General features: G+C 37.3%; 3 protein-coding genes across 15 annotated transcripts in view; all 3 read right to left on the bottom strand.

The window, feature by feature from the left end:
• Positions 1–494: 494 nt before the first annotated feature.
• LOC124180835 (protein atonal homolog 1-like) lies at positions 495–1,841 on the bottom strand. The gene is made up of 3 exons (XM_046566687.1): positions 1,531–1,841; positions 959–1,172; positions 495–773 (listed from the first exon to the last, which is right to left on the bottom strand). The coding sequence occupies exons 1-3, from the start codon at positions 1,839–1,841 to the stop codon at positions 495–497; spliced, it is 804 nt and encodes a 267-aa protein (XP_046422643.1).
• A 3,111-nt stretch (positions 1,842–4,952) lies between these two features.
• LOC124184914 lies at positions 4,953–12,454 on the bottom strand. 3 transcript variants are annotated; one of them, XM_046575128.1, is made up of 9 exons: positions 7,729–8,185; positions 7,480–7,599; positions 7,234–7,354; positions 6,824–7,088; positions 6,639–6,761; positions 5,908–5,998; positions 5,680–5,816; positions 5,220–5,352; positions 4,953–5,090 (listed from the first exon to the last, which is right to left on the bottom strand). In XM_046575128.1, exons 1-9 carry the CDS (start codon positions 7,933–7,935, stop codon positions 5,037–5,039), a joined length of 1,251 nt encoding a protein of 416 aa, XP_046431084.1. In that variant the 5' UTR covers positions 7,936–8,185; the 3' UTR covers positions 4,953–5,036. The 3 variants fall into 3 exon arrangements, with proteins under 3 accessions (XP_046431084.1, XP_046431101.1, XP_046431092.1); XM_046575136.1 differs by lacking the exons at positions 4,953–5,090; positions 5,220–5,352 and adding an exon at positions 5,420–5,509 and having other exon boundaries at positions 7,729–8,192; XM_046575145.1 differs by lacking the exons at positions 5,680–5,816; positions 5,908–5,998 and having other exon boundaries at positions 4,966–5,090; positions 7,729–12,454.
• A 3,563-nt stretch (positions 12,455–16,017) lies between these two features.
• LOC124184853 (serine/threonine-protein phosphatase 2B catalytic subunit 2-like) overlaps positions 16,018–25,889 on the bottom strand; it is a 108,271-nt gene continuing 98,399 nt past the window's right edge. For 4 of the 11 annotated variants that reach the window (XM_046574995.1, XM_046575062.1, XM_046575022.1 and 1 more), the window contains 4 exons: positions 18,076–18,160; positions 17,482–17,579; positions 17,154–17,369; positions 16,018–16,247 (listed from right to left, as the gene is read on the bottom strand). In XM_046574995.1, the coding sequence (XP_046430951.1) occupies positions 17,176–17,369; positions 17,482–17,579; positions 18,076–18,160 (377 nt within the window). In that variant the 3' untranslated portion in view covers positions 16,018–16,247; positions 17,154–17,175. Of the gene's footprint in view, positions 16,248–17,153; positions 17,370–17,481; positions 17,580–18,075; positions 18,161–23,077; positions 24,393–25,889 lie in introns of those variants that run through there. The other 7 variants (XM_046575069.1, XM_046575041.1, XM_046575031.1 and 4 more) reach the window with 4 other exon arrangements.

The following is a 25,889-nucleotide window of genomic DNA, read 5'->3' on the forward strand; positions in this document are numbered from 1 at the left end:
ATCATTGATTTTTTTATTCAACCGTACGTGACGTGGAACTTATGTACAAAAAACTGAGATCATAAAGCTCGTCCGAATAAGGCACGGAATTCACGCTAATTCTAGTTACAGGTTAGAAGAAAACTAAACGATATAATAAGTAATTGTGTACTAGGCTTTTAACATCATAAAAAATAAGAAAATTACCACATTATATAATCTTTGGATTGTTAGCTGTCTCTTTGTGCGTCGGTAATGAATGACGCATAAAACTGTACGCTAATCGATTTATAACTACGTATAAAAATTAATCTAGAATCTTTGCACACATTTTCGCACACATTCAAACTTAAATGTTACAAAATATACTATATATAATACTTTTCGCACAATATATGGTGTCGAGTGAACTCAATTCTTTGTTCATAAATTCGGCCATTGACCATGGAGTAAAAATTGAATCGACCTCGACGCGTCAATTTTCAGCGTCCACCGATATAACTTCCAATTTCCCATCATCGTTTCCCGTCGTGTCTCTCGAGCAAATCGCAAAGTGCGGCGATGTAAGTCTGAGCCATTTGCAGGGTTTCAAATTTGCTCAGCTTGTGATCAGCCCCCAGACTCGGGACGACTTCCCTCAGTTTATCGAATGCGTCGTTCAGCCCGTTCATCCGTCTTCTTTCCCGCGCGTTGGCCGCGAGCCTTCGTCTCTTCAAAACGTTCGGCGAGGGCGGCACGTCGCGAGATCGTCGTCGTCCTCTCCTCGGGCTTGACGTAGGCGAGGTTTGGACTTTCTGAGGAATCAAAAAATGCCAACTTTCTTTGACCTCGCCGAACAAACTCTCACTCTCAATTGCGGATCGAGCTAAACCCTTTCCCGAGTGTCCTTGAAGCACGGGAAGAAGGATACGCGATCGTTGCGCAATCGTTCGGACGGCGTTGCATGTCTGTTTGGGGTAGATAAAAGACTCGCACTCACCTGAGTCGACGAGACTGGATCCCAGCACAACGATCTCATTTCCGTTTCCGTTTGAAACGAGGTCGACTCACCGGGATGAAATCTTGGCTCTTGGGGCGGGGTTTCGTAACAATAAGTCGGTGGCTGATAATCCGTCGAATTCTCCTCGTAAAAAGTTGATCTCGGTGACGTCAGGTTCTGCTCCGTAGCATTGGTGGCTCGCTGCGACTCAAACCTGAGATCATCGGGATGCGTGTCGTGAGAGAACGGAACACTAAAGTAGTCTTTGATATTTAATCAGATTTTCTTGGAAAATATCTGAACAGCCGGAACGGTCATTTTAAACCATTTGTGTAAGTTTTTTCCAACTCATCAGCGCATCTCACAATTTGTACAAATTATACAACATTAGGAGAGAGAAATAAGGTGAAGTGTAAATTTAGAAATCTTAATATATTCGGATAATGTTAAATTCACCTATTGGTACCGTGTCAAAGTGAGGAAGCTAAAAATGAACCGGACAGCTGTATTTGTTTGCTAAAAAATGACTAGAATATTGCAATACAAGACCGTCGATGGGAAACTCGACTCACCGTTGCGGGGTTAAAGGAGTTAGTACGCCATAGGGTCCTCTCTCGTATCCTTCCGGTGTCCTGGGATGAAAGTCCGCGGGCTCCCTGTGATAGTCCGAAAATTCGAGATCTCTTCTCGGTGTAACATCGCCGTCAGGTTGATAGGCATCTCTGTAGGGTCCTCGCATAGTTTCGTAGCTCGGCGAGGTGTAGGGTGATTGATAATTAACAGGATCGAACGAGCGGTTCGGGGTCGGGTAAATCGGCGTGAGCATTTCGGAGGACGACTGATTGTAACCGCTGCTACTGTGGTGGTTCGACAGGAGGGCCATTTTCTTAGCCGTCTTTGAGAGTCCCAGCTGATTAGAAAGTGTCAAATGTCCGGGCTGCTCCTCCTCCGGAAGGATCGCCCCGGATCATCACCTTCCCGCGGTTTTTCCTCACCGTTCGATTCTCATCGCGATTCGGACGGATTGCGACGACGCGAACCGCCAACCGACACTTTAACGAACCACCCGTGCTTGCCGATTTACTTACTCTCAGCGACCGGAGTCGAGGCGATTATACTAGACCAAGTAAACCACTGTGACCATCACCAACACCTGTGGAATCCTGCGTCGGGCTGCAGTCCGATCGACAGAGAGGTTGCCGGTTGAATGTGGCGCGTGCCAGGGCGGCACTTCACCACGTTAACATATGGCCGTACGAACGGAGCTCATCCCTAGATACCTATGCACCTGGTGCATGCCACCTTCTTCCCTACGCAAACTTATCCGGGGCATCGCTTCGGGAGAAGCCCCTGTTTACCTTCCTACATTCTCGATTCTGATGTGTTGGTGTCTAGTTTACGTGCTGGAAGTGTTTTTTCCCCTCCCTTTCTCTCTGCAATACATGCATACGATGCAAGTCGCCTCTTTTAATATTGTTTAAAGAGACCAACTTTGACTACTGGACAGCTGATGCGGCGGTTCAACCGCTCGAAAGCGGACTCGGACTTATATTTATACGTTTGTCGTGCGGATTCATTCTCAACTTATGATTGGAAAGCATTAACGAGTGTACGTTTCTTCAAGTGGACCAATTTTTTTCACTTGTCACAATCCCAATGCCAATATATCACGATTCGTAACGATAAATTAAATCAAATCAGGTCTGCATTATCACTCTCAATTCGAATGTCATGTCACGATCCGTAACACTTGGAAAAGATACTGACACACCCGAGTCAGATGACTAGACAACTTTTACTGAACGCTGGAAGTGGGAATCACTCGAGTTTTTTTGATTTACTTCGACATTTTTCGCCCCCCCCCCCCTTTTCATTTTACTAGTCAAAATATTGCGATATCAAAAAATTACCTTTCCAACGCTAAAACCTTAATTAAAAACCCTGTCTCTTCCTTGATTTTACTCAAGTGTATTTGCTATCGATACACGAAGAAAATCATAGGCAGACTTGACTGAAATGTTTCGATAGATTTACGGTCGCGATTTCTGAATCCAATGGTTGTTATTTTTGCGTTCCCGTCTACTTTGCAAGGATTCCTAGCGATGTGGTATAAATACTTCGAAGTCATTGACGAAAACTTTCCCTCTCTGTTACGCTATTAGTTTTCTCTATCCGTCATAGTTCCGCCTGCCCTGAGTCAGGCTCACGTGCCGCTCGCTGTGGTCTCCATTGAAAATTAATTTCCAATTTTCAATTTCCGATTTATTTGTGGTGGCGGCGGTGGTGGTGGTAAATTTTCGAAGCCGCTTTCAAGAGCGGTCGTCGACGACAGATGCGCGAACAATGGAGCCCGCAACGGGACAGAGACCGGCCATAATGAGGTTAAGAACAATAAAGGATACCGAAAAGGCGGGAGAGACGGAGAGAAGGAGCACGAGAGAGAGCGAAAGAAGAAACCTACCCACCAACGAGGTACCCGACGGCACGCGACCAGACGACCCGGTCCTTTCCGCACTTCAGACTCCAAGTTTTCAGGATTAGACGATCCGCGGGAAACCAGGGAGAGGAATCACGCCAAAGAGGTTCATCAATATTCGAAGATTCAATTCGAGGAGCGTTTTGCCAAGAGATCTTCTCGTTGGTACGTTCTTTCGGCATTAATTGCCGAGCAGACGTCGGGACATGGGGCTGCTTGTTATTCGTGGGTTATACTCACCGTAGGTACGGTGTTTAGCGCAAGTTGGCGCTGATCGTAGGGGATAATTAGCCCCGTCTTGGGTTAGTTCCTGTACTCCGTCTCCGAGCCCTCCTCGCCGAAAGGAAGTAGACGCGGGGTATTCCCAACGACAATTGGTTCTTGAGGAAAAAGGCAAGGTGCAAGAAGGCAGATCTTGGCTCGATACGGTGCAGTCGGTACCGGTACCTACCTCGTATGCCTACGCGCACGTTGAACCGCGGGAGTAACGCTGAGAACAATTTCATTTGTTACAGTAACTGGAAAAATTGAGTAAGATGGGTATCGTTAAAAACAACTGTTTGAATATTGTTGGAATTACGAAAAACGAGGTACGCCTAACCATTTTGCTCTATTGTCGATCCGTTTCTGGTAATTGGAACGCAAAATCTACTTTTTTAGTTAAATAAGGCTTTAACGTCGGTTTATCGTTGCGCAAGCGTTAAATTTTCGCAACAGTTAGAAGAAAATATAGGTAAGAGAGATCGTAATGAGAAAGAATAGTAACGGATACTAGACTTTCCGGTAACAGCTAGAAAACTAATTTTCTTTTTCTACCTAGAACTATATTCTTCGATTGTGGTAAAAGATAAAAATAGTTAAGGACTGAGCGGTGACCGGAATTAGCCTTATTTTTTTTTTAATCGGTTAGTCAACAACAACCTTTTTGGGCAAAAAAGAAACGAATTTGAAGTAATTAGTTTTTCACTTGAAGTGTACTATGATTGCAATAATTAGTAGCCTACCAAATTGCTCCCTCGCCTACAATTTGATTCTTATTTTCACTCAACGCATACATGAGAAGCGGACCTGCAGGCATCGGCTGCTGCGCCTTTGAAAAATTGTACTTTAGCTCGTCCTATCCAATTATCGGATTCCGAATGGGGTGGGGATTCGCCCACGCCCGATGAAAGCATGTGATGAGTGTATGATAGATGTTGTTTTCTGTTTCGACAATCTGTAGACTCGGCGTTGAGCCCTGCACCCGTGCTCCTTTCGGATACATTCGTCCTAGTCCGCAGTTTGTACCACCGGTCACTGACTAACTGACTGACTGACTGACTGACTGAGTGAGTGAATGAGTGAGTGAGCGAGTGACTGGGTCGGTTGCCATATGGTATTAAATTCAACGAGAGATTGGTTCAGCTATTCCTCTCTCTGACCATTGAATAGCATTTTTCAGGAAAATTTACCGCGAAACTCGCGAATCACTTGTGACTTGGAACTGACGAGGCACGGGAGGAGGCAAGATTGCTGGAACGGTATCTTTCCGAAGGGCTGTGATTTTTATTCGACAATTTTTACAGTGCTGTGTATAACGTTTTCATGTTTCATTTGATTCGGCTATTCTTGCATCGATGAGAGTAGAGTAAAGTACGACATCGAGTTGCTCAGAATCTGTAACGCGAAACATTGCTGTCAAATATCGCGTGAAATCCTTTCAGACTTGTTTCCAATTCTTGTAACAGGATTGACAGGACGAAAGAAAAGAAAAAACGAATAACGAAGACTCGTGATATTACTCACATTACAGTAGTTTTCCATCGACATGAGACAAAATTTTCCCGCAGTGATTTTGCACACCTCAAGACTTCTCGCCATCATTTGAAGCAGCAGCTTTCGGGTGCGAATGGAAACGCGAAACCATTCGATTTCATAACTGGAAATAAGAGACAAGGACATTGACGCGAGTCGATAGAGTGGCAAAAGGAGCAGAAGATCCTCGCACCGTTGATTCGTCATCGAGTTTTGGCCTCGTCAACGAGTGACATCGTCCTCGTACTTCCTCCTATTCCCAGCCGTATTATAAGCCGTCGCTACGGGGCAAGAACTAAATGCTGATTTACAGAGCACTAGGCATTAAGTAAGACGTACTGCAAAGTGAGTCGGAGGACAAGAAACCGGCTAATAGCTAGGGGATAACGGTTGCCGTTCACTCGGGCATTAGACACGGAGAAGGAGAAGGTGGGGAAAAAGTGTTACCCACGTTGCTCGGTGGACGCTTAAGCTCTGGTCCATCAGCTCGTGCGACGGCCAACTGTACGATAATAGATGCAGCATTAATAACAATATCACCGCGAAGTACCTGACCAGTTCCTCGGGCTTCGCCAGTTTCGTTACCGCCTGAAAGGTGATCGATAATAATTTGACGAAATCACAGCAATTCTTCGTCTCTTATTATTTGATTCGTTAATTGTTTCATTCAAATGATTACGTGTAGGCCGGTGATACTCATAAGCAGACAGCAGGTACCGACTTGAAATAATTGGGCTGTCGTGTAAGCTGACTCGATCTCACATGCGTACCTGAAAATTTAATTCCCGTCCAATACCAAAGTTTGAAACACCGCAAAGTCCTTCAGTTTTAACGAATCATTGCGGAAAGACAGAGCATTAACGCAGTAGGTGCTAATTAAGAATATTATCGAACAGATATTTGCAGGACGTTTAGTCGCGTTGGAATTCTTCCCGAATATATGGATCCTTTGGGGCTTTTTGGATCCGTCTGTTTCTAAATGTTGCTCGAAACTTTTTGCAAGACTCAAAAAGGAGAGCCAAGAGATCAATGCACGTTATATGTATATATATAACAAGGTTTGTTTTTCTGAACAAACTTTGAAAGTGCCAATTTTCAACGCGGTACTTGATTAGCGTAAATACAGAGCGTTTTGACACTGCTATACCGTCGTAACGTCGCGCGCATTAGCAGAGTAATATGACAACAAAGTGTTTTGATGAAAAAATTAAGCACCGAAGTTTTGATCAAGGCACGCAATTAGCACCTAAGGAGCAGCTAATCTTTTTTGACTCGGCTCTGCCGGTGCATCATTCATGCTTCAGTTTCACGAATCGTATGTCGAAAGTTTAAAAATATTGTCGCAACTTGTGGAGTACACAATTTTCTAATGACGGGTAAAACGTATCCCTAGTTCTGATTGAGACAAACCGTATAGCTTCCTTGTGAAGATCGATACATAGTTTAGTCCTCTTGTATACAAAATCATCGATTTCAGGAGGATTCAAATCGACGTCGAGATTTCCCGGCTCGATTATACGCGTCAATCGATACCTACGGATGTATCAATTATATGACACAAGTAGGTAAATTATAAGCTTGCGTAGCACACTTGCCTCAATATTGCAAATTTGGCACAACCGTGCTGCTGATAAACGGTGAACGTCGAGTCAACGCCGATAATTATTGTCACGAAGAAAACCGTCGCGACGTAGGCGTGGAGCGTCATCAAGTAAAAGTACTTCTCCGTGTCGATGTAATCCGCCGCTATGTAAGGCAGACGTCTACGCGTTTCGGTCTTATTCTCTGACGAATTCGCTAGTTGAAGGTTTGATAAAATCGGCGGTAATATGAAGAAAGACATGCCGGTATACATGACGTCTGAAAATATTGGCAAGCGGAATTTTACGAGAACTTTTAAGTTTTTTTTTTTTTTTTATTCTCCGCTATTTCTCTTCTCCAGCGAGAATTGAGCGAAAAAATTTGTCAATTCATCCACGGGAGAAACGTGAGTCGATTTACTCACATGCGTACATCTTCGTCAACTTGACACCTTCTTCGGCGTATCGTTTCACGATCGTCGTTTCTTGGTCAGAAACGACGGATACGTCCCAGTCTTTCTGGATCTTTGTCAGCAAGTTTTTCATCTTGTCAGATATATTTTTCTGTTAATATACTTATTTCCAATTCACAATTATACAAACTGATGTTACGTTTCTAGATAATTGTCACACATAATGGCTTATCATCAATCGATTGTCATTATCGTTACCTTATCGCTATTTGTAACCGCATTGACCACTTTTATTCCGCACAATATCGCAACACCGAGAGGGGACAGGCATTCTATAACATCGTCCATGTTGTTTCTCACCTCGAGCATACCTAAAAACTGTAAAAATTGTGCTCACAGAATCGGAGCTGTTAGTCTATATTTTCAGGGAGCGTGAGAAATGTAGGTGGTGATAGTTTTGGTTTTATTTTCTTCGTTTCTTTTCTCTCCTCTCTCTTTCCCTTTTACCTGCATGAAGAACAAACTTGACGTAAAAGCGAACAGAACGCTCAAACCCAATCGACTTTCCCAAGGCGTTTGATAGGGCCAAAGGCCAATCGATGACAGAAAGAATCTGTTGAGTTTAAAGTAAGTTTCAACGCGATCCGAGACTCGCGACATTTTCCGAACGCTTTCAAGAAAATGCGACGAACGTGTGAGGAAAAATACACCCATGAACGACGATTATATCGAACTGTGCCAATTTTACGAATTCTCTCAGAGGGTAAGTTAATTGGGATAATTTATATCGTGTAACGTCCGCATATCGATTATCGACTGTTAGATATACGTAGATAATTCGCGTTAGCTTAGGCTAATTCATCGTATAAGTAAATTTGCAAATGAAGGAATAGCTAATCGCGCCGAGTTGAAAGAAATTCGTCCTCTCACTTTTGTATGAGATCACGCGATATCCACGATAATAAAAATATTGCGCTTGGAGGATTTCAATTTTTAAAACAAATATGAAACAACTCGCCCGACATCTTGCTCGAAGTACGGTCTTTATCGATGAATGTAATCAACTACGAGGTCTGTATAATCGAATAACATTAACGATACCGATAAGTTGACAACTATGGTTACGAGGTTAGCATTTCAGAAATAAAGGTTTTCGAGGAAAATGTCTGTCACTGCTTGAGGAGACACACAGATTGAATATGAAATCCAACAAAACAGACAATTTATTGAACGACGTAAAAATCACAAAATTTATAGCACAAACAAATTAGTGAAACATGAGTTCATTTAATTATTATTATCATTATCATCATCATTATTATTATTATTATTATTGTTAATAATTTTTTTCTTCTTTTTTTTTCTCTTTTCTTCGTACACGAATATGTGAAATTGGAAACGTATCTCGGAGGGATAGAATAGGGCCCAATTAATTACCTAAGAGGTACGGCACCGACAAACAAAAATACTAGTTCGTTGGTTCGAATGAAGTTTTCTCTTTTCTCGTTCACGTATCTTTTCTGTTCTTTCCATTTAATTCCGTCTTACATTTCATGTCACTTCTTCTTCGTCATTCATACTTATCATTTTCATTTTCTCGTACTAGTGCTTTTGCCTCACGGTGTTCGTTAAGTCTAAGAGAAAGGCTATGGGTTTCCCCAGTCATCATATGCTTAATCATTATTATACAAGATTTTTCTATTAATGTCAAAATGAATGCTTCGTTTCAACGTCGAGTCTTCGTCGGTCTCCGAGCAACTCCCCGAGTCCTTTCGGTATATATATGTATACAGACATACATGTGTATATATATAGACGTACGCATAGACGGATCGCTGAGCAAATACTTTTGTCTATTTGGTTCCTCCAGGTTTGTTAGAATTTTCAGTGCAACGACACAATCATTATGTTATGTATCATGGATAAAACTGCGACGCGTTTACCCTTCGATTTCGAATATTCTCGTACCTAGATACCTTTATATATTTATGCAAGTGTCTGTGCATGTATTCACGTGTGTGCATATGTCTGTATGCATACATCTGTGTCGGGTGGCTCTATGTATTATCGCACAGCGCATTCATTTTGCCCTTAACAATTGGCGTCTTAAATATTTAGTATACAGGGAAGGGAATTATATTTTATATTATACATATATATGTATATATACATATATGTATGTATAGATAATGTATGATTTGACGATAGAATGAAAACTCTTCAAGCTACTCACGCTTTCATATATTTTATGTGTATATACATGTATATATATATATATATATATATACATATATATATATTTGTTTTTTTTTTTCCGTAAGCTTATGTACCTCTTACTCAACACTTATCTAAACATGTTTACAAGTAGTCGTACGTACGTATCATGCTATTGTTACGGTTTTTACTTTCTTTGTTCAAATTGTCTGATTGTATTGTGGCAACTTTAACCGAGAAGGTACGATTTGTTTCGTTTTTTTTTTTTCTTTTCTTTTTCTTTTCTTTTCTTAGTCTCTTTTTACGATGTTATCAGAAATTCAGATACTATCTCGATATATTACAACGTCGATATATTAGAATTAGACAGTATTTGCGTTCCGTTTTTTTTTTTTCTTTTTTCTTTTTATCTTTCTATTCTTTTCTCCCCTAAGTTCAGTCATGGTTGTTTAATTCTTTCTATCTTTTTAACGTTTTTCTTTTTCTGCTCTTCTTTGAATCTTCTTACGCGACCGTTGCACTAGACGATAATATACCTTGTTCCGTCGAACGTTATGCACAATACCTAGATACAACACATCGTGACAAAACCGGAAATAATACACAACACACCGTTGGACGACATTGTTTTCTTTTTTTTTTTCATTATTTTCTTTTCTTTTTTTTCTCTTCTTGTTTCCACATCTTTTGCAATACAAATCACTATTTATCATCGTCCTCAATGTCGCTGTTAATTTTCTTCCCTTATTCAATATCCCGCCATGATATTATACAGGTATGCATTACGATTACAAAGGAATAGAAAAGAGATTTGGAATTATTATTTCCATTTATATAGCTTATATATATATATATGTATATATAGATATACAGCCTTGAACTTCAACGCGTATTCACTGCACTATTACATCAATAACTTCGCAGGTATTTTTAATTTTAGTTTTTATTCTTTCCTTCGCCTTCGTTCATCTTTGTTGGCATTTCAAAGACGAAGTTCTTGGCGACAGTCGAAAAAAAAAAAAAAAAAAGAAAAAGAAATGTGAAGGAAGTGAGATTTGTGGTGCAGAGTTTGGAGGTTTCGACTCTTTTTTTCTTTCTTGGATAGAGAGAAAGAGAGTGGGAGAGAGAAAGAGTGTGAGAGAGATAGTGAGAGAGAGAGAGAGATAAAGAGTTGGGTTTATGGATTTAAAATTGAATTATTATTATTACAAGTTGATGTGTTAACAAGTCAGTGATGTCGATTAGTTGGTTTCCTTTTTTCATCGCTTTTCTTTTAAATTGAAATTTTACAGCGTGATAAAGTATATGGAATTATCGGAATATTCCACATATTATATGTAAACAATTCACCTATCTAGAATTCATGACGTTTATCGCATAATTGCATTAAAGTCGTTTGAATAATATTTATATATACAATATACTAGTAAATCAATTGCTTAGATCAAATCAGGATTTTATCATATACGTATAATAATAATAATAATAATTTATATATAATCTCGTACGCGTGGCAAGATTTATTTTTACTTCTTATTATTTTATTTAATTTTCTTTCTTTCCTTCATAATAAATCTTTTCTTTTTTTCCGTTCATTATCCGTATACACCTTTTTTTGTTTTTTTTTTTTGTTTTTTTTTTGTCAATTAACACTAGAACTACCAGTACCGGTTAATATGACTGCGTTTACTACTTCACGTTACATTTGTTTCTCGCAATGATGTACATTGACTTTTACACCGATAACAAGAGGAGTAATACAATGAATTTTATTTTTATTTCATTAGACTGGTTTTACAATGTCATTTTTAAATTCTTACGTCATGTTGTACATTTACCTCGGTAGTTCTAACGTTAAAATCCAAGTTTTGCCGTCAGGTGTTACGCATATCATGTACAGAGTTATACCGTGGAGCAGATTCGATTATTCCAACAGTCATATAAATTTTATTCCAATTACAAAAATGTTGTCTGGATGAGATAATGGATAATCGTGTCTTGCAGCGAGTACATTTGTTCTATGTCTCTTTACTTGTACATAGTTTCGATTACTCGTCCGCGTGAATGAAAAATTCTTCCTTCGTTCAAAATTATTATACGGTTTGACGTTTCGGTGATCGGTTATTACTTATACGATTCAATACGTATTATTGTATCGTATACGGATATGACGGATATACGTAATAGGTACAATGATGGCGATTACGATGACGCGATAGAAATAAAACTACGAAATACTTACTTGAAATTGAATTACAGGTATGGTAAATTATCAGTTGAGAAGTAAGATTCGTAGGTAGTACAAGGTTTTGATATTTTGGTTAAACGGGTTTATAAATTTACAGGAATCAAAGATATCATGTGAATAAGCTGCTCGTGCCGTTGTACTAAACGAGGTATCGAAGATATGTTTACTGCCCATGTTTGCATATCCCGCAGTCGATTGCACTACTTATTGACGAATAAGCTTTTTTCAAATTTTCAAATCTTGGCCACTGGACTTCGTATTCAAATATCAATTCACATTAATTTCGCGTAACGAACCGCGCGCAAAATTTTTTCCGCGGCTTTTCGAACAAATAAAAATAATAGGTTAAATAACAACAATCAAACGCATCGCATCAGTACAGATCATCCGTTAGATTTCTTTATCACTCTTATTTTATGCTCACATGATATCTTCACTTTATAGGACAAGGGGGTGAGAGTGGTTCGCAAGGTGTTTAAAATGTTGCACAAACTCATCGCAAACAACCTACAATGCAGTTATTTAGTTTAAAATGTATTATATTACGTTTATAGTAATCGGCTGAATGCCGAATGAATGAATAATTTTAATTTTACATATGCGGGATAATTTATTTAACAAGACGAGAAACGTAGAATGATAATACAGGCTACCCCGATTGAATAGTTTTTGCTCACTCGCGAAATTGCATGTATCAGGTGAATTCAATTTAGATAACAGTATTTACAAATTTTCACAACTACTCCTTTCGTTATTATTATTATTGTTGTTGTTGTTTAGATTAATATACTAAATTATTATTATATTACCGCTGTCGTTGATGTTGACGTATTTATGTTGTTGCTGTTGTTTTTGATGTCATTATTGTTATTAGAATAATTATAATTTCACGCGCGTCTCTCAAGCATCCGAATGATACGGAAACGCGATAGCGAACGGAAACCACGGAGGTTATAAAAAGTTCTTAAAATAAGAGTTGTGCAACATTGGGCAGTCAGACGATGGAATTAAAATACGATGGATAATATAATAGGATCCAGATAAAAGGACTATATAATTAGAGAAAGATATTCAGATATTTTATAGGAGAAAACTTGTATGACGCATCATTCATGCAATGCCTATTATAATATAAACAAACAGATCTATGTATCCATTTTAGCATATACAAACTTTGTATGTATATAGATATATATGTATATCGGCTTATTTCACATTTCTTTTATCTTTTTCTTATTCTTTAAATTTTTACTTCGTCATATATCGTCGTAGTGTTTTTTTTTCTTTTTTCTTTTTCTTCCTCGTTTATTTATTATTTTTTTTTTTTTTTCAATATTTTTATTCAAATGACTTTAGATTAACTTTACACACGGCAGAAAATTGCCTAAATTTCATAATAATAATAATAAGTTGTTTTTCTTTCTTTACCTCGTAACTTGGATAATGTTAGGTTTGTTTTTTTTTTTTTTCGAGAATTCATTCACGCCCCTGTTGTATTATATATATATATTTTTTTTTTATATATGTAATATACGTTTGTGTTGTCTCCGTTATTCATCCTCTTATTTCTTTCTTTGTGTTTCTTCCGCTCCTAACATTCATTTATATTTTCCTCCTCGTTTCTCTTTGACTTTTTTCATCTTTCTTTGAAATAGTAATAATAATAATTTTATCATTAATAGTAGGTAATTAATATTATTATAAGATATATATAATATGCATTATTTATAATTGTATATTATATTATATATTTATTTAACACATTTTTGTACAAGTAAATTAATTAAGAATAAGTACAACTTGGTAGCAAAGAGAGATAGAATTATTATTCATTATATATTATCATAGTGAAGAGAGAGATATAATTTTTTATTTTTTATTCATTTAAATTCTTTCATAATTTTATTATATATTTCCGTTATCCGACCGTTGGTTGTATTGGCGCCGGATTTGGCTTGAAAGTGGTTTTTTCTATCATTCGTTTTTCTGCATCGTAGAATATTCTGTAACTATGTACTACTCTCTTCTCTTGCAAAGTGTATCACCACGAGAAGAATGTCGTCGATACTAAGGCAGGAAAAAAGTTGAAATTGCAGGAAAAAAAAGAGCGTATAGAATTTGCCGTCTAATTGCAAAAATACGAAAAAAAAAAAAAAAACCGAAGAGAATGAAAGAGGTAAAGTTGAAGCGAAACAAATATTATCCCATTCTTATCGTTGCTGTAAAAATGACACAATTGGACAGAAATGAGGTTACAACGTGTGGCGATAACAACGATTGATAAGGATAAAAGTTTTTACGAACGCAGAGAAAATCACCGTCAAGTCAAAAGGTGAACGGCACTGGCCCAGACTTAATTTTTCTGATAGCAAGGACACACATTAGAATCATTAGAAGACGAACGGTATTAGGTGTTGTACGCAATAATTTATAATTGGTATTTTGTTTATTTGTTAAAATCGTCCCACGATCGAATTCGTCGTCGTTTCCTTTACTTTTATTCTCCTGCATATTACAGTACACGTATCATCCTTCTCCTCCGCTTTTAAATTCTTATTTTCCTCTCAACTCACCGCATTTCCACGATGTTTTTCCGTCGTCTTTTCTCATCGACTTGAATTTAACCCTATGAAATACGAAGAGTTACCGCTGCAGGAGAAAGCTTACCGATGGAATAGAATACGCTTACAATATTACGTTTCCCGTACATAACATCTTCTTTCGTTTTTACTTTACTTCTGTTTTTCTCCGAATTTAACGTGTGTGTGTTCGGGTAATATATGTATGTATGTATATATATACACGCATGCATATATTTATGTATAGTATACAGTTTGTTTGTTTCTCGTTATATTTTTCAAACAAATTTACCTCACTCGCCGCGACGCGGCGGCAAAGGTATAATTGCCACGGGGACATGTCATGGCTTTGATATACCTATAATATTAGATCTTGTCTCTGTTACACGCTTCGAATTGTCAATTTATCGAGATTTCTTCATTACATATGATCTATACTCTGCCGAACGTAACGTCGCCGGGCGGATATTTAAACAATCAAAAGTAACGTGCCATTCTATAACAAGTATAATATACGCGAGCAAATATTTGATATTTATTTCGTTCGCACCTTTCGACACGTTCTATCAAAGATATAACACGGTACACTCGCATTCTCAGTGTTTTTATGAAGGAAAAAAAAAAAGAGAGAAAGAGTAATTTTTTAAAAAATTACCACATAAAAATACTGCTGGTGACAATTGAGTAAAATATTCTTGAAAATTTTAAACCACCTTTATTTAATATATGAATAATAAAATTTTTATAGAATATATCGTAATATAGAACGGCGACACGTTCTGCAAAATTTATAAGTTACAAGCTTAAGCCGGTTGTTTTTTGTTTCGTTTTGTTATTATGTTTATTTATTTTTTTTTTTTATACTAATTTTCTTTGTTTTCTTTCTTCAACATCATCAGGGGGATACGCATATATACACACACATATACATATATGTATATAGGAATTATAAAATATAATCGATATATATATATATATATATGCATATGCATTGTGTAGACACAACTAGCGAAGTTAGAATTTGTATTTCATGTACCAGCTCGACGTTAGCTCGACTTGATTAACTGTTACAAGTTGTCCCCGTGGACAATTCATGCCGTTGCAGCACCGTCGGGCGTGCCGAGATGTCTAATTGTAAATTCCCTGACCAGACAAACGCTCTTACGCGGCATCGCGACAGACCAGCTGCTGCAGCCGGGTAAGGCGCCTTTTTGCGTGACGTGCGTGAATCCATTCTTCATTTCTGTATATTATCGTGGAGGTACGCGGGGCTCTCGTGTGTAGTTCGTATTATCAATATTATCGTTATCGTTATTAATTGTTAACATTATCATTATCATTATCGTTATCAATATTATTATTATTATTATTATTAATTTAATTATAGATTTTTTTTTTCGTTTTTCTCTCTTGATTTTTTACTCTCAATAATAATAATATATTCTTGCGTGTGAGTTGGTTTTTTGTTTGTTTGTTTGTATTTTTTTTGTGGATTTTTTTTTTGTTTTTGTGTTGTTTTTTTTTTTTTTTTTTTGGTGTGTGTATTTTCTTTCAAATGTTTTGTTACATTTTCTCTGTTTGCTTGTTCGTATTGTTGTTGTTGTTATTATTATTACAATTATTATTATTATTATTGTTATTGTTATAATTATTATTATAATTATTATTATGTGTATTATGTATATGTTTGCGGATCGTATAATATATGACAGTGGTTGTGATGCCGTGGGGTGATGCGTTTGATGATTTCAATGATTTTCTTTATTTTTTTTTTTTTTGTGGTTTTGGTTGTTTTTTTTTTCTGTTTTAGTTTCTTCTTCTCGACCTCTTCCGCTTTCTCTTCTTCTTACATACTCATGACCGTTTCTTCACTCGATGACGATTTACTCGATGAACGTATTCTATTCTACCGGCTAGGGAGAGACGAGCAATGGTTGGTTGTTTTTGTGGCGACCACTAAGGGACAAAGGTCCCACACTTGTCACCTGCGAGGAGGAAAAGAGATTATAAATAAATTTGATCGTTGCATGATCGTGTGATTGATTAATATTGATCGGATAAAGAAAAATAAAGAAATTGCACGGATTCTACGAAATAGCAAACAGTCAATTCGTAAAATTCATTCAATTTTTTTATTTATGCGTTGAATGAAAATGAATTCGAGTGGTTTTCTTCAGAATTGCGTATAGAATGGGGATGTTGGGACCTTGTGGACTTCGATATTTGAAGACATATACGACTGCGTCGAAATCGACCAGGACTCGCCCTTAAACCACGAGGATCTCTTCAAAAGTTCGAAAGAAAAGATACGGGAATTAGAAATGAAAGTTTTCATATCGCGCCTTTATTTCAAATCGCTTGAAAATTCTTGAAAATGTAGTAGATTCGTTCGATATTATCCTACGATTGCACATCTTGATGGAAAATGATTTTTTTCAAATTCACTAGTTAATCCGATATTGACGTTGTAAAATTAAACGTTCAACCTTTCAGTGTTTCAGTGAATTTATAAAGAATACGTAGAATGTTCCGATTAAAATTTTAACGAGCGCCCCTTTGTAGAGCAAAATCGAGCTCAATCTACTCGATTTTGAAGAATTCCGAGGCGATTTGCAACGAAGAACCTTTAAATCCGACCCTCTTTTCTGCAATTCCAGTAGGTATCTTTTTCTTCGTTGTATTTTCTTAGAGATCTTAGTTGGTGCATGTAATAGGAAACCAGGTATATATAACATTGATTCGATAAATAGTAAATGTACGGTTGTTGGGTAAATAAAATCAAAAAAAAAAATGATAGCATCGATTTCAGATGACGCGAATTCCGTAAAAATGGAGTAAAATATTTTTAAAAAAATTGACTCGAAGCGCGACGATTTACCGAAGAAACTGACCTCAGTCGGAAGATTTCGAGGCTCACGAATGTGGCTGCGGCGTGCTAGTGTCGCGTTTATCGCTTGGACCCGCTGGCGGCTGTATGACGGGCTTTTCCTCGGCCGCGGGTGTCGGCGGGGCGTCTTTCCTGGGTGGCATCCTCTCGTTTATCGCGTCAAGGCCCTTCGCCTCGGCGAACGACGTGATCTTGTGATTCGGCGAGAATCCTTGTAACGCTGGAAAAACGTTCGAATCGTCTCAGTAACGTGTGACGGTTAGATAAATATGGATCGAAATGAATCTTAGCGATCCGATCGATCGTTCGAACAACGTGTGTCTGTAATTCACCATTTTTCAGAGACGTCTTTCCCCCCGATAATGCACCCAGAGGCAGCGCACCGGTTGGCGTGAGTCCCTTGAGTTGCAGCACGCTTTCGCTTTCCTCTCTGTAAATAATAATAATAATAATGATGATAATCCTAGAACAGGACTCAATTTTAAATGCGCGCTAGCGATGCCCGCTGAGCTAAAAATAATCGAACACGACTCTAGATTGAATCGGTGAAAATTTCATCGATTCGTCGATTATTTCGTATTTTTTTTTTTTTTTGACACGGTGACACGTGAATCGAAAATTTCGTAAATTTTCGTACGTAGTCTTGATAGCGGAAAAGATTTTTGATGATTTTTCGATTCGTTGAAAATATTTTTCAATATCAGGTGAAAATATTGATGTTATCTTTCACTTGTTACATCCAATAGGTACTCGTTGTCGGTGAGTAAGACAATGATTATAACGGATACTGTAATCGCGTAAATCGATGTTGTATTGCGGCGTTTATGGGAGTAAAAAACAATAATCGACTGTACTCGATTAATAGGGAAAGAATAACCGATTTAATCGAAAATCCGATTAATTTTGGAAATTCTTAATCAACTCACCTAAGTACAGAGAAAACTCGTGCCATTTTTCCGATCGCCCTGATTTTATTCCTTATAACTTCTTTGCGAAGATTAGCTGCTGTACCTATAAGAGAAATCGTTTGATTTAGAGCAAGAAGTTATAATCGAGATAGCGAAAAGCGCGTTCACCGGATGTTAAATCGAGCGAGGAAAGCGGATTTACTGTACAGGTATACCGGCTTTAAAAATTTGTCTACGATAAGTTTTGCTCTCCTCGTGATGTTGTTATATCGTATTGTTTATCCGCAGTTGAGTTGAAACCCGTTGACGAATAATTCGCTACATTATCGCGAATTTTGAATAATCGATGACGACGTTCAAGCAGTTGCCGGAGTTCGAGTTTTAAAACTGAATTTATTATCATATAGTTACAAACGAATTTTAGGTGAGATTTTGAAAACGGATGAGACGTTTACTTATCATATACGTTACATACTTCGAGATATACTTGTTTCGTAGATATGTGTACTGCGTCTTGCGATTTTTTCTTTTTGTTCATTTTTTAGCTTCGAGATTCTGTACAAAATTCTAGACAAACGTACATTACATAAACAGCGACACTACGATATATTGTACATCATGATTCGTCTACACGTGTTTTATAACTATACAGTTATGAGTAAGAACGTGTGTTAAATGAATAGTAAAGAAAAACAAAAATAAAAATACAAAAACAAAAGAAGAAAAAAAAAAAACAACAACAGAAAACCACTTCGTAAGCAAGACAATTCATACGTGTATTATACGTTCACGTTACAGATAAGCGCAAACCATGCCCATGCGAGCTATTTAAAGTGTGGATAATAAGTTTATGGCTGCGTTTTCCTAGTTATACTGTAATAATAATAACAATAGCGACAAAAACAACAACAACAACAAGATTAATAATATCGTATTAGGACACGATTTGAAAAAATACAAAATTCAAATTGAAATCATCAGCAGTGCACTTCTTATGTTTCTGTAATATCCGAAGTTTGGAAGTTTCTGTAGCGTATTGCCTTGTATTTTTTGCTTCTTGAAAACATTCGAATATATGCATCTGCGTACGCGTATTGTGTTCAATGTCTTATATCGAATGGAATGCAGATTACATGTATACGAACGTTCAACCTCGATATTTTTTATTGCGAGTTGACATGTCGTGTGGAATTTGATTTTGAGTAACCGAATATTGCTGCGAATTGCCTGATGCGATTTAAACTAGTACACAAGGATTCAGAATAATAATAATAATAATAATAATATTAATAACAATAACAATAATAAATCAATAAAACATTTCAAGATTTCAACGACTCTTTACTCGTGAAGTACAATATATCGAGATAAAAAAGTAATGAAACAATAATGAAAGAATAAAAAACAACTACGTCATCGTAACATTTAGTAGAATGTCTGAAAAATGCTCAATTTTCGTCATACTTGTGCAGTCAGGCAGGCTTGCTAGTGTACTAGAAAATGATTAAATTTTCTTTCGTTGTATAGAATATACAAATGTTTAAAAAACAAGAACTACAACAGCAGACGATCCACTGTGGCGAAATTAAGGTTATTCGATTGCGGACGCCAACTACGCGATTATTATACGTGCATTCCTATTTGTATGTGTGTGAGCGTGTGGCAAGGTAACCGTGTATTACGGAGTGTTGATTCTAAAAGGAAAAATTGAGGAAGAAAAAAAGAAAAAAAAAAAAAACATGGGAATGTGTTCGAAAATAGAAATAAAAATGTTGCAGCATCGTCGACCGAAGTGTGCTGCAGGTATACTCGTATACCAGTATACAGTGTAGGCACACACGGTACAGGTTTACTACTCACCTGATACAACATCTACGTCGTGTGTACGTGTAAATTACGTCTACCTATACTACTCGAGGCACGATTCTCTGTATGGCATGTGTATATGTGTATATATATACACATACATACACCCATATACAGGTATATATAGACACGGGTCGTGGAAACGCTCGCGATTCGTTCGTTTTCTTTTTTTCTTTCTTTCTCTTGTACTTTCGGAACTCTAACGAACTCACTGTACGAGGGAAAAACCGTAAAAGTGGAAAAAAATACGAGGGAATAAGGTTTGTAACGATGTACCTGCGTTTCGAACCCCCCTACCATCATCATATTATACTTTGCGATATAAAGATCTTCTTCGCGCAAGCTTCAAGATGTATTCGTATCTCGTAGGATTTCCAAAGGCTTACCAACTTCTCAGGAATTTACGATCGGTGTGTAACGTACCATTTTCTTTTTTTTTTTTTTTTTTTTCTTGGTCATCCACCGTCTTTTCGCACCACGGCATTTATCCTTTCACGATTTTTCTTCTTGTTTTTCCTACAGAACTTTTATCCTCCGAGCGTTTCCTCGACCGAAACGAAAAACACAGCCCATAGGTATGCAGATTTTTTTTTCTTTTTGTTCTTCAAGTACGGGTAGTCGAACGAATATTCGTTATTCTGTGACCAATTGGGCTGTACGATTCGCTCGTAATTATATTATGTACACACATAATGTAGATACGATATTTTTCTTTTCTCTACAAAGATGAGAAAATCTTTGAAGAGCTAATAAATTTTAATGACATATTTCTGTCTAGCTGTATGCGTGATTTTGATTTGATTTTTTTTCTTTTTTTTTCTGCATTGCTTATTATACTCGCGAGGATCCTGCAAGTCTAAATGTGAATAAACGAAAGATTGAGAAAAAATTTTTAAAAAATTTAACATACGAACTAGCAATGACCCGAATTTTGATGTCAATATTATGTATTATTATATAGTTTTACCAACTCATTCGTCTACTCAACGATAGATACAAGTAGGTATGCGTTTAACTACCGAATGGCATAATGCAGCTTTTTACTATTCTGCATCACGCGGTTAATCTTTTCGTATCGACGTGGACAGACAAGCGAAAAAAAAAGTTTGAACACCGGTGTAAAATTTGTACTTGAAATTTTTTTTTTCCCCAATCGCCGCGAGTGTTTTTATTAGATGGGATACTTCTGCAATTAAGTTTGAGGTTGTCTCGCGAAATGAATGAGTTATACGTATAAAACGTTAATCGATACAGTATATACATAAATTAATACACATCGGTGGTTAATTTGAAAGGATTTAATCGAACGAAGAGTTGAAAATTTTCGATCGCAATGCAATTTTACGGTCCGTATCAATTGATCGAGATTCAATTTGCGAAAGGAAGATTATTCCGAGCAACTTTTTGTCCGTAGATTTCTTTCCCAATTAGGTATCCTCGAGTGATGCAGAATCGTTAAATGATAACAGCAATAATAATAATAATAACAACAACAACAACAATGAGAACAACAACTTTTCATCGACATTTCTACCAATTTACGACACAATATCAAGCTGTTCTATGTGTCGTATCTTGTTTATTTACATAGTAATATCATATCATTAACACTCAAGTGTATATATCGTTATATTTGTATGTACGTCATGAAGGAATCGTGTATCATTTATATTCCTTTCGATCAGCGTGGCAAGCGAATCGACGCGTGAAAATGACAACCGTCGCGAGTCGGTTATAAATTTTTATTCATTCGCTTAAGAAAGCGTCGATCGGTCGTTCAGCTGCCACCCCGTTTCCTGATCGTTAGTTCGCGCAAACTTGAAGAGGAAGAACCTCGGCATGACACGAAGATCGACTAAATCACGCGAATTTACGATCAGACTCGCCAACTTTCACCGAGAAAACTCTCGGTCAGTAAGATTATAGTTTTCACATATAATATTGCATATTATCATCATTGTTATTAAAAATCTCTCGAGGAAGAAAATATTTTTGCCATACGTACGTCTCCAATAACGGGCTCTTGTTCTTTGAGCTGATACGTGCGTATTGTTTATTTATTTTTTTTTATCTTTAAAAAGAACGGGAATATTGCGAAATTCTGATCGAACGTATCGTCTCGTAAATCGTGTGAAGTTTGTCGAAACGAAACGACGATATGAATCAATGTAAACGTAGAAATGCCGAGGCTGATATGCAAATTGGAGCTGCCGTTGTTACCAGACAAAAAATGATAACGTTAACGCGAACGAAATATTGAAACTGAAATCATTGTTTTGAACATTTAGAACGTCTTTAAACGAGTTTTATTTCCAAAATCTGAATTCAATTTGCTTCTCGAAAATAGATAACTCAATTTGAGACGATCCTAGAGTTAGGAAGTAATGATTTTTCTTAAAATTTAATCGTTACATCAACGTCGCGAACTCGACTCTCTTTCGTTATTCCATAATTAAGTGATATTGTAATATTGTGGGTATAGGTAGACGTTTTCGCATATTTAAAACGCAGTTTTCGGCCACCGAGTAACAGAGAGACGAATGAATGAATAAATAAATAAATAAAACAAAGCCTCGATCTCCGGCAACGGACCGAGCGTCGTGACTCTTATTCCCGTCTCTCTGTTCGCCTCGGAGCCCGTTCGCCAACGTTTCTCATTGTCAATCGCAGAGTTTTAAGCACTCACCGTACGCAAGGTGCAAAGACGGCGTCATCCACGAAGACCGAGCGAGGTGTTGGCACGTAGGCGTAGAATTGGCGAAGGCGTGGGCGAAGAAGCGTTAGGAAAAGGACAGAAGTATACCAACAATGTGAGAGCAGCGTCATTTGCGGCCATTTTCATTCATGGTTGGTCGTGATTGTGGTGGTTGGTGGTGGTGGTGGTTGTGGTGGTGGTGGTGGTGGTGGTGGTGGTGGTTGGTATAGTTGGTGAGGTATCGATTCGGGTATATTGTGGCGCAATTGTGGCGGTGGATCAGTGATAATAATATTATCGTAGTTTTCGTGGTAGTGGAAACAAAAGAGCACATAGAACAGACGTAAAAAAAAAGAAACAACAGAGTGCACGTCGTCAGTGGCATTCTCAAGCATGTGCGACAAGACAATTTTCATTTTCATTTATTTTTTTTTTTTCTCATAAACTTTGTCTTTTCACCTTTTCACCGTTTCAACGCAATAATCATTGTTATAACATAGGTGTACACCGTCATTTTCCGGCTGGCTTGGCTTCACCATCGGCATCCTTCACATCGCACACCGATTTTCATGTCCTCCCGCATAGATAGCTGTACGAAAGTAACGAGATATTGGAAAAACACGCGCGCGGTCACAGCTGTTGTATGTATGTGCGGTAATTTGTTCATTCCCATGATCTATAACCGTGTTCATCGAATTCGAAAAACAAACTCGAGCCTCCGATCTTGTTTGACTGATTTTTATCGTCAATTTGTTAAAAATTGGAGGATTTTTCAAAAGTCGTCGCAACGTCACCGAATTTATATTCTGTACGTGTATGATACAAGTACCTGTGATTTGATCTCTTATTTGTCGAGGTTTTTTAGAGTGCCGCTGCTTACCGTTCAACTTTTATACACGCGCGATTCCTACTTTTATTGCTTTTTACGCGTCGAACGCGTATAAAACGTATAAAATTTTTCGTACATAGCCAATACCGTATGTAATATTATGTAAGTCGTAAAATTTGAGGACCGGACGAATATTTTTCACGATAAAATAGGATCCGTGAGTGGAATAAAGCCGGAAGTGGAATTTATTGTGTATCTATGATCTTTGGCGAAGGGTGAAACTATAACTTAGGCGTAAATTTGCTGAAGGGCGGTGAGTGTGAATTGCCAGAAATATAAAAGAGTACAATCGGTCTTTCGGCAAGTTTGCGACGATAGAACGTCCCGTGCAGGACTGTGATTCAAATATTGACGGGTGATGGTTTATTGGCCGCAGTCGGTGACTGGTTTATTTTCATTGCCCGGGGTTTTCTCGAGTTTATTAACTCGCGTTTTATCGGTATTTACAACCCGAGCCGAGAATTATGACCGTTAATTAAACTCTCGAGGATCGAGTTTTCGATGAAAAACAGGAATAATAAATTTAACAACGACACCGCAACGGATCGCAAATTTTGATCGACGATCGCGTCCCGCGAGTTTCACCTCCGAGATTCGATTTCGAAACTTGGGAAATTCCAGTTATACATATATTACAGTTATACGCAATGCGTGCAATTTCCTATTCACGTGATTCTACGTGTATTACACGTTACACAGGTTAAACCTTTTCGATATTTTCAAACGATCTCGTTTCGTTTATTCATTTCCCTCGCCTACACTTAAATAAATCATAAACGTCAAATGGCACAAGATTTGGCCGACAGCCAGCCAGCCAGCCGGCAATCACGGATCATCGTACGAGAAAAGTATGTTTATGTGATATGGAACTGTCAACGAAATATACTGAAAGCATAAGAATAATCAATTATTAGTAAGTAGTAAGTAAAATATTCCGATAATTGCAGCGATTATTGCGGTTCAAATTTTATCATCAATAATTTTCCGACCTGTGTCATTTTTATTTTTTTTTGTTTTACATTCTCTTTTTCTGTCCATTAATTTTCCAAGATTGACAGTTGGTATATAACTTTACGTTCTCTCTCTTGCTTTGCATCGCTGCAAACATTGGTAATAATACGGTATTAAAATTGCATACAAATTGATGTAAGAATAAAGATATTATTTCTGAATGTATATGTATTATATAATATATAGCATAAAACACGAAAGCTTTTTTTTTCCGTTTGCAATACATCGAGGCCTTCACGAGTTTTATCGATATCGTATTGTAATAATCGAGGGCCAATAATCACTTGATTTCAAATCATTGTTTGTCGCCATTCGTATGTAATGAACTTCGATTTGAACACTGATGCGAATAAGTCAAATATTACAAATCGCTAGCGTAGAAACAGTTTTCTTTTATTGCAGACAAAAACCGTTCACTGATCAAAGGCAGTGTATATAATATATGAAATTGAAAACTCGACAACTGTAAGCGTGATAACAAATTGCGGATGTGAAAGAATTGGAAGAAGTCTTATTTGCTTTCTTGTTTTCAACTGGACGTAATATTTCGAATTTCTATTGTTGCACGTTTATAGAAGCTGATCCTGAAAACTTGTAAACATTACCGTTAATAAAATTTCAGTAGATCCGGTAGAATGCAGTTTTTTTTTTTTTTTTTTTATAAATCTCTTGAAAAATTTTGAAAATTACCATAGCACATTGTTGCTAAAACATACAGAAAAAATACTGCTTTCACCGCTAAACATAGTCGTGTAATAATAATTAGCATATCTTACGATTAACATGCGCAAATGAAATCTCTACGCAAGCATATATACGTATGTAATAAACACGCAAAATGATTAAACAAAAACATAACGCAACTTGTCAATATAAATATACATTAAGATAATGCGTGTGAAAAAGGAAACGAAACCAGACAAGAACAAAACATCGAACAAAGAAAAAAAAAAAAATAACTGTAACTCAAGAAAGGTAAAGAAAAAAAAATAAACAAATGAATAAATAAAAACAAAAGGGTCGAAAGAATAACTCTAACGGGTCAAATTGTGTCAACGTAAAATCCACGAAATAATAAAAATGTGAAGAACGTCAAGTCCGATAGGGATTGATGGCAAGTGTTGTGTCAGTCCTCTTGTCGCACGCGAACGATATTGTGCTAATCGTAAATTCATTGTATGCAGGGTTATGCTTCTTCGCTAAGTTTTTCGCTAAAAGAGCTTTGCAAAAATCGTATAACAAATTGTCGCCAGCCATGAATTTTCGAACGGATGATTCAGGGAATCGGAGCCAACTATTTTGTGCCTGTATTAAATAGGTACATGTATTACTTCGGTATATTTGGGGAGTGAATAATGGATGTAACCTTTT

The sequence above is a fragment of the Neodiprion fabricii genome, chromosome 1 (assembly GCF_021155785.1).
Source record: "Neodiprion fabricii isolate iyNeoFabr1 chromosome 1, iyNeoFabr1.1, whole genome shotgun sequence".
Lineage (NCBI taxonomy): Eukaryota > Metazoa > Arthropoda > Insecta > Hymenoptera > Diprionidae > Neodiprion > Neodiprion fabricii.

Bases quoted from the DNA above. Each gene is read 5' to 3' on its own strand.
- LOC124180835 (XM_046566687.1), bottom strand. From the start codon at position 1,841: ATGGCCCTCCTGTCGAACCACCACAGTAGCAGCGGTTACAATCAGTCG. The intron at 1,173-1,530 runs GTGAGTCGAGTT...CGATGATCTCAG, and splicing joins ACTCCTTTAACCCCGCAACG to GTTTGAGTCGCAGCGAGCCA. The intron at 774-958 runs GTGAGTGCGAGT...TTGATTCCTCAG, and splicing joins ATCCAGTCTCGTCGACTCAG to AAAGTCCAAACCTCGCCTAC.
- LOC124184914 (XM_046575128.1), bottom strand. From the start codon at position 7,935: ATGGGTGTATTTTTCCTCACACGTTCGTCGCATTTTCTTGAAAGCGTT. The intron at 6,762-6,823 runs GCAAGTGTGCTA...ATACATCCGTAG, and splicing joins GCCAAATTTGCAATATTGAG to GTATCGATTGACGCGTATAA. The intron at 5,353-5,679 runs GTGGGTAACACT...TCTTATTTCCAG, and splicing joins TTAAGCGTCCACCGAGCAAC to TTATGAAATCGAATGGTTTC.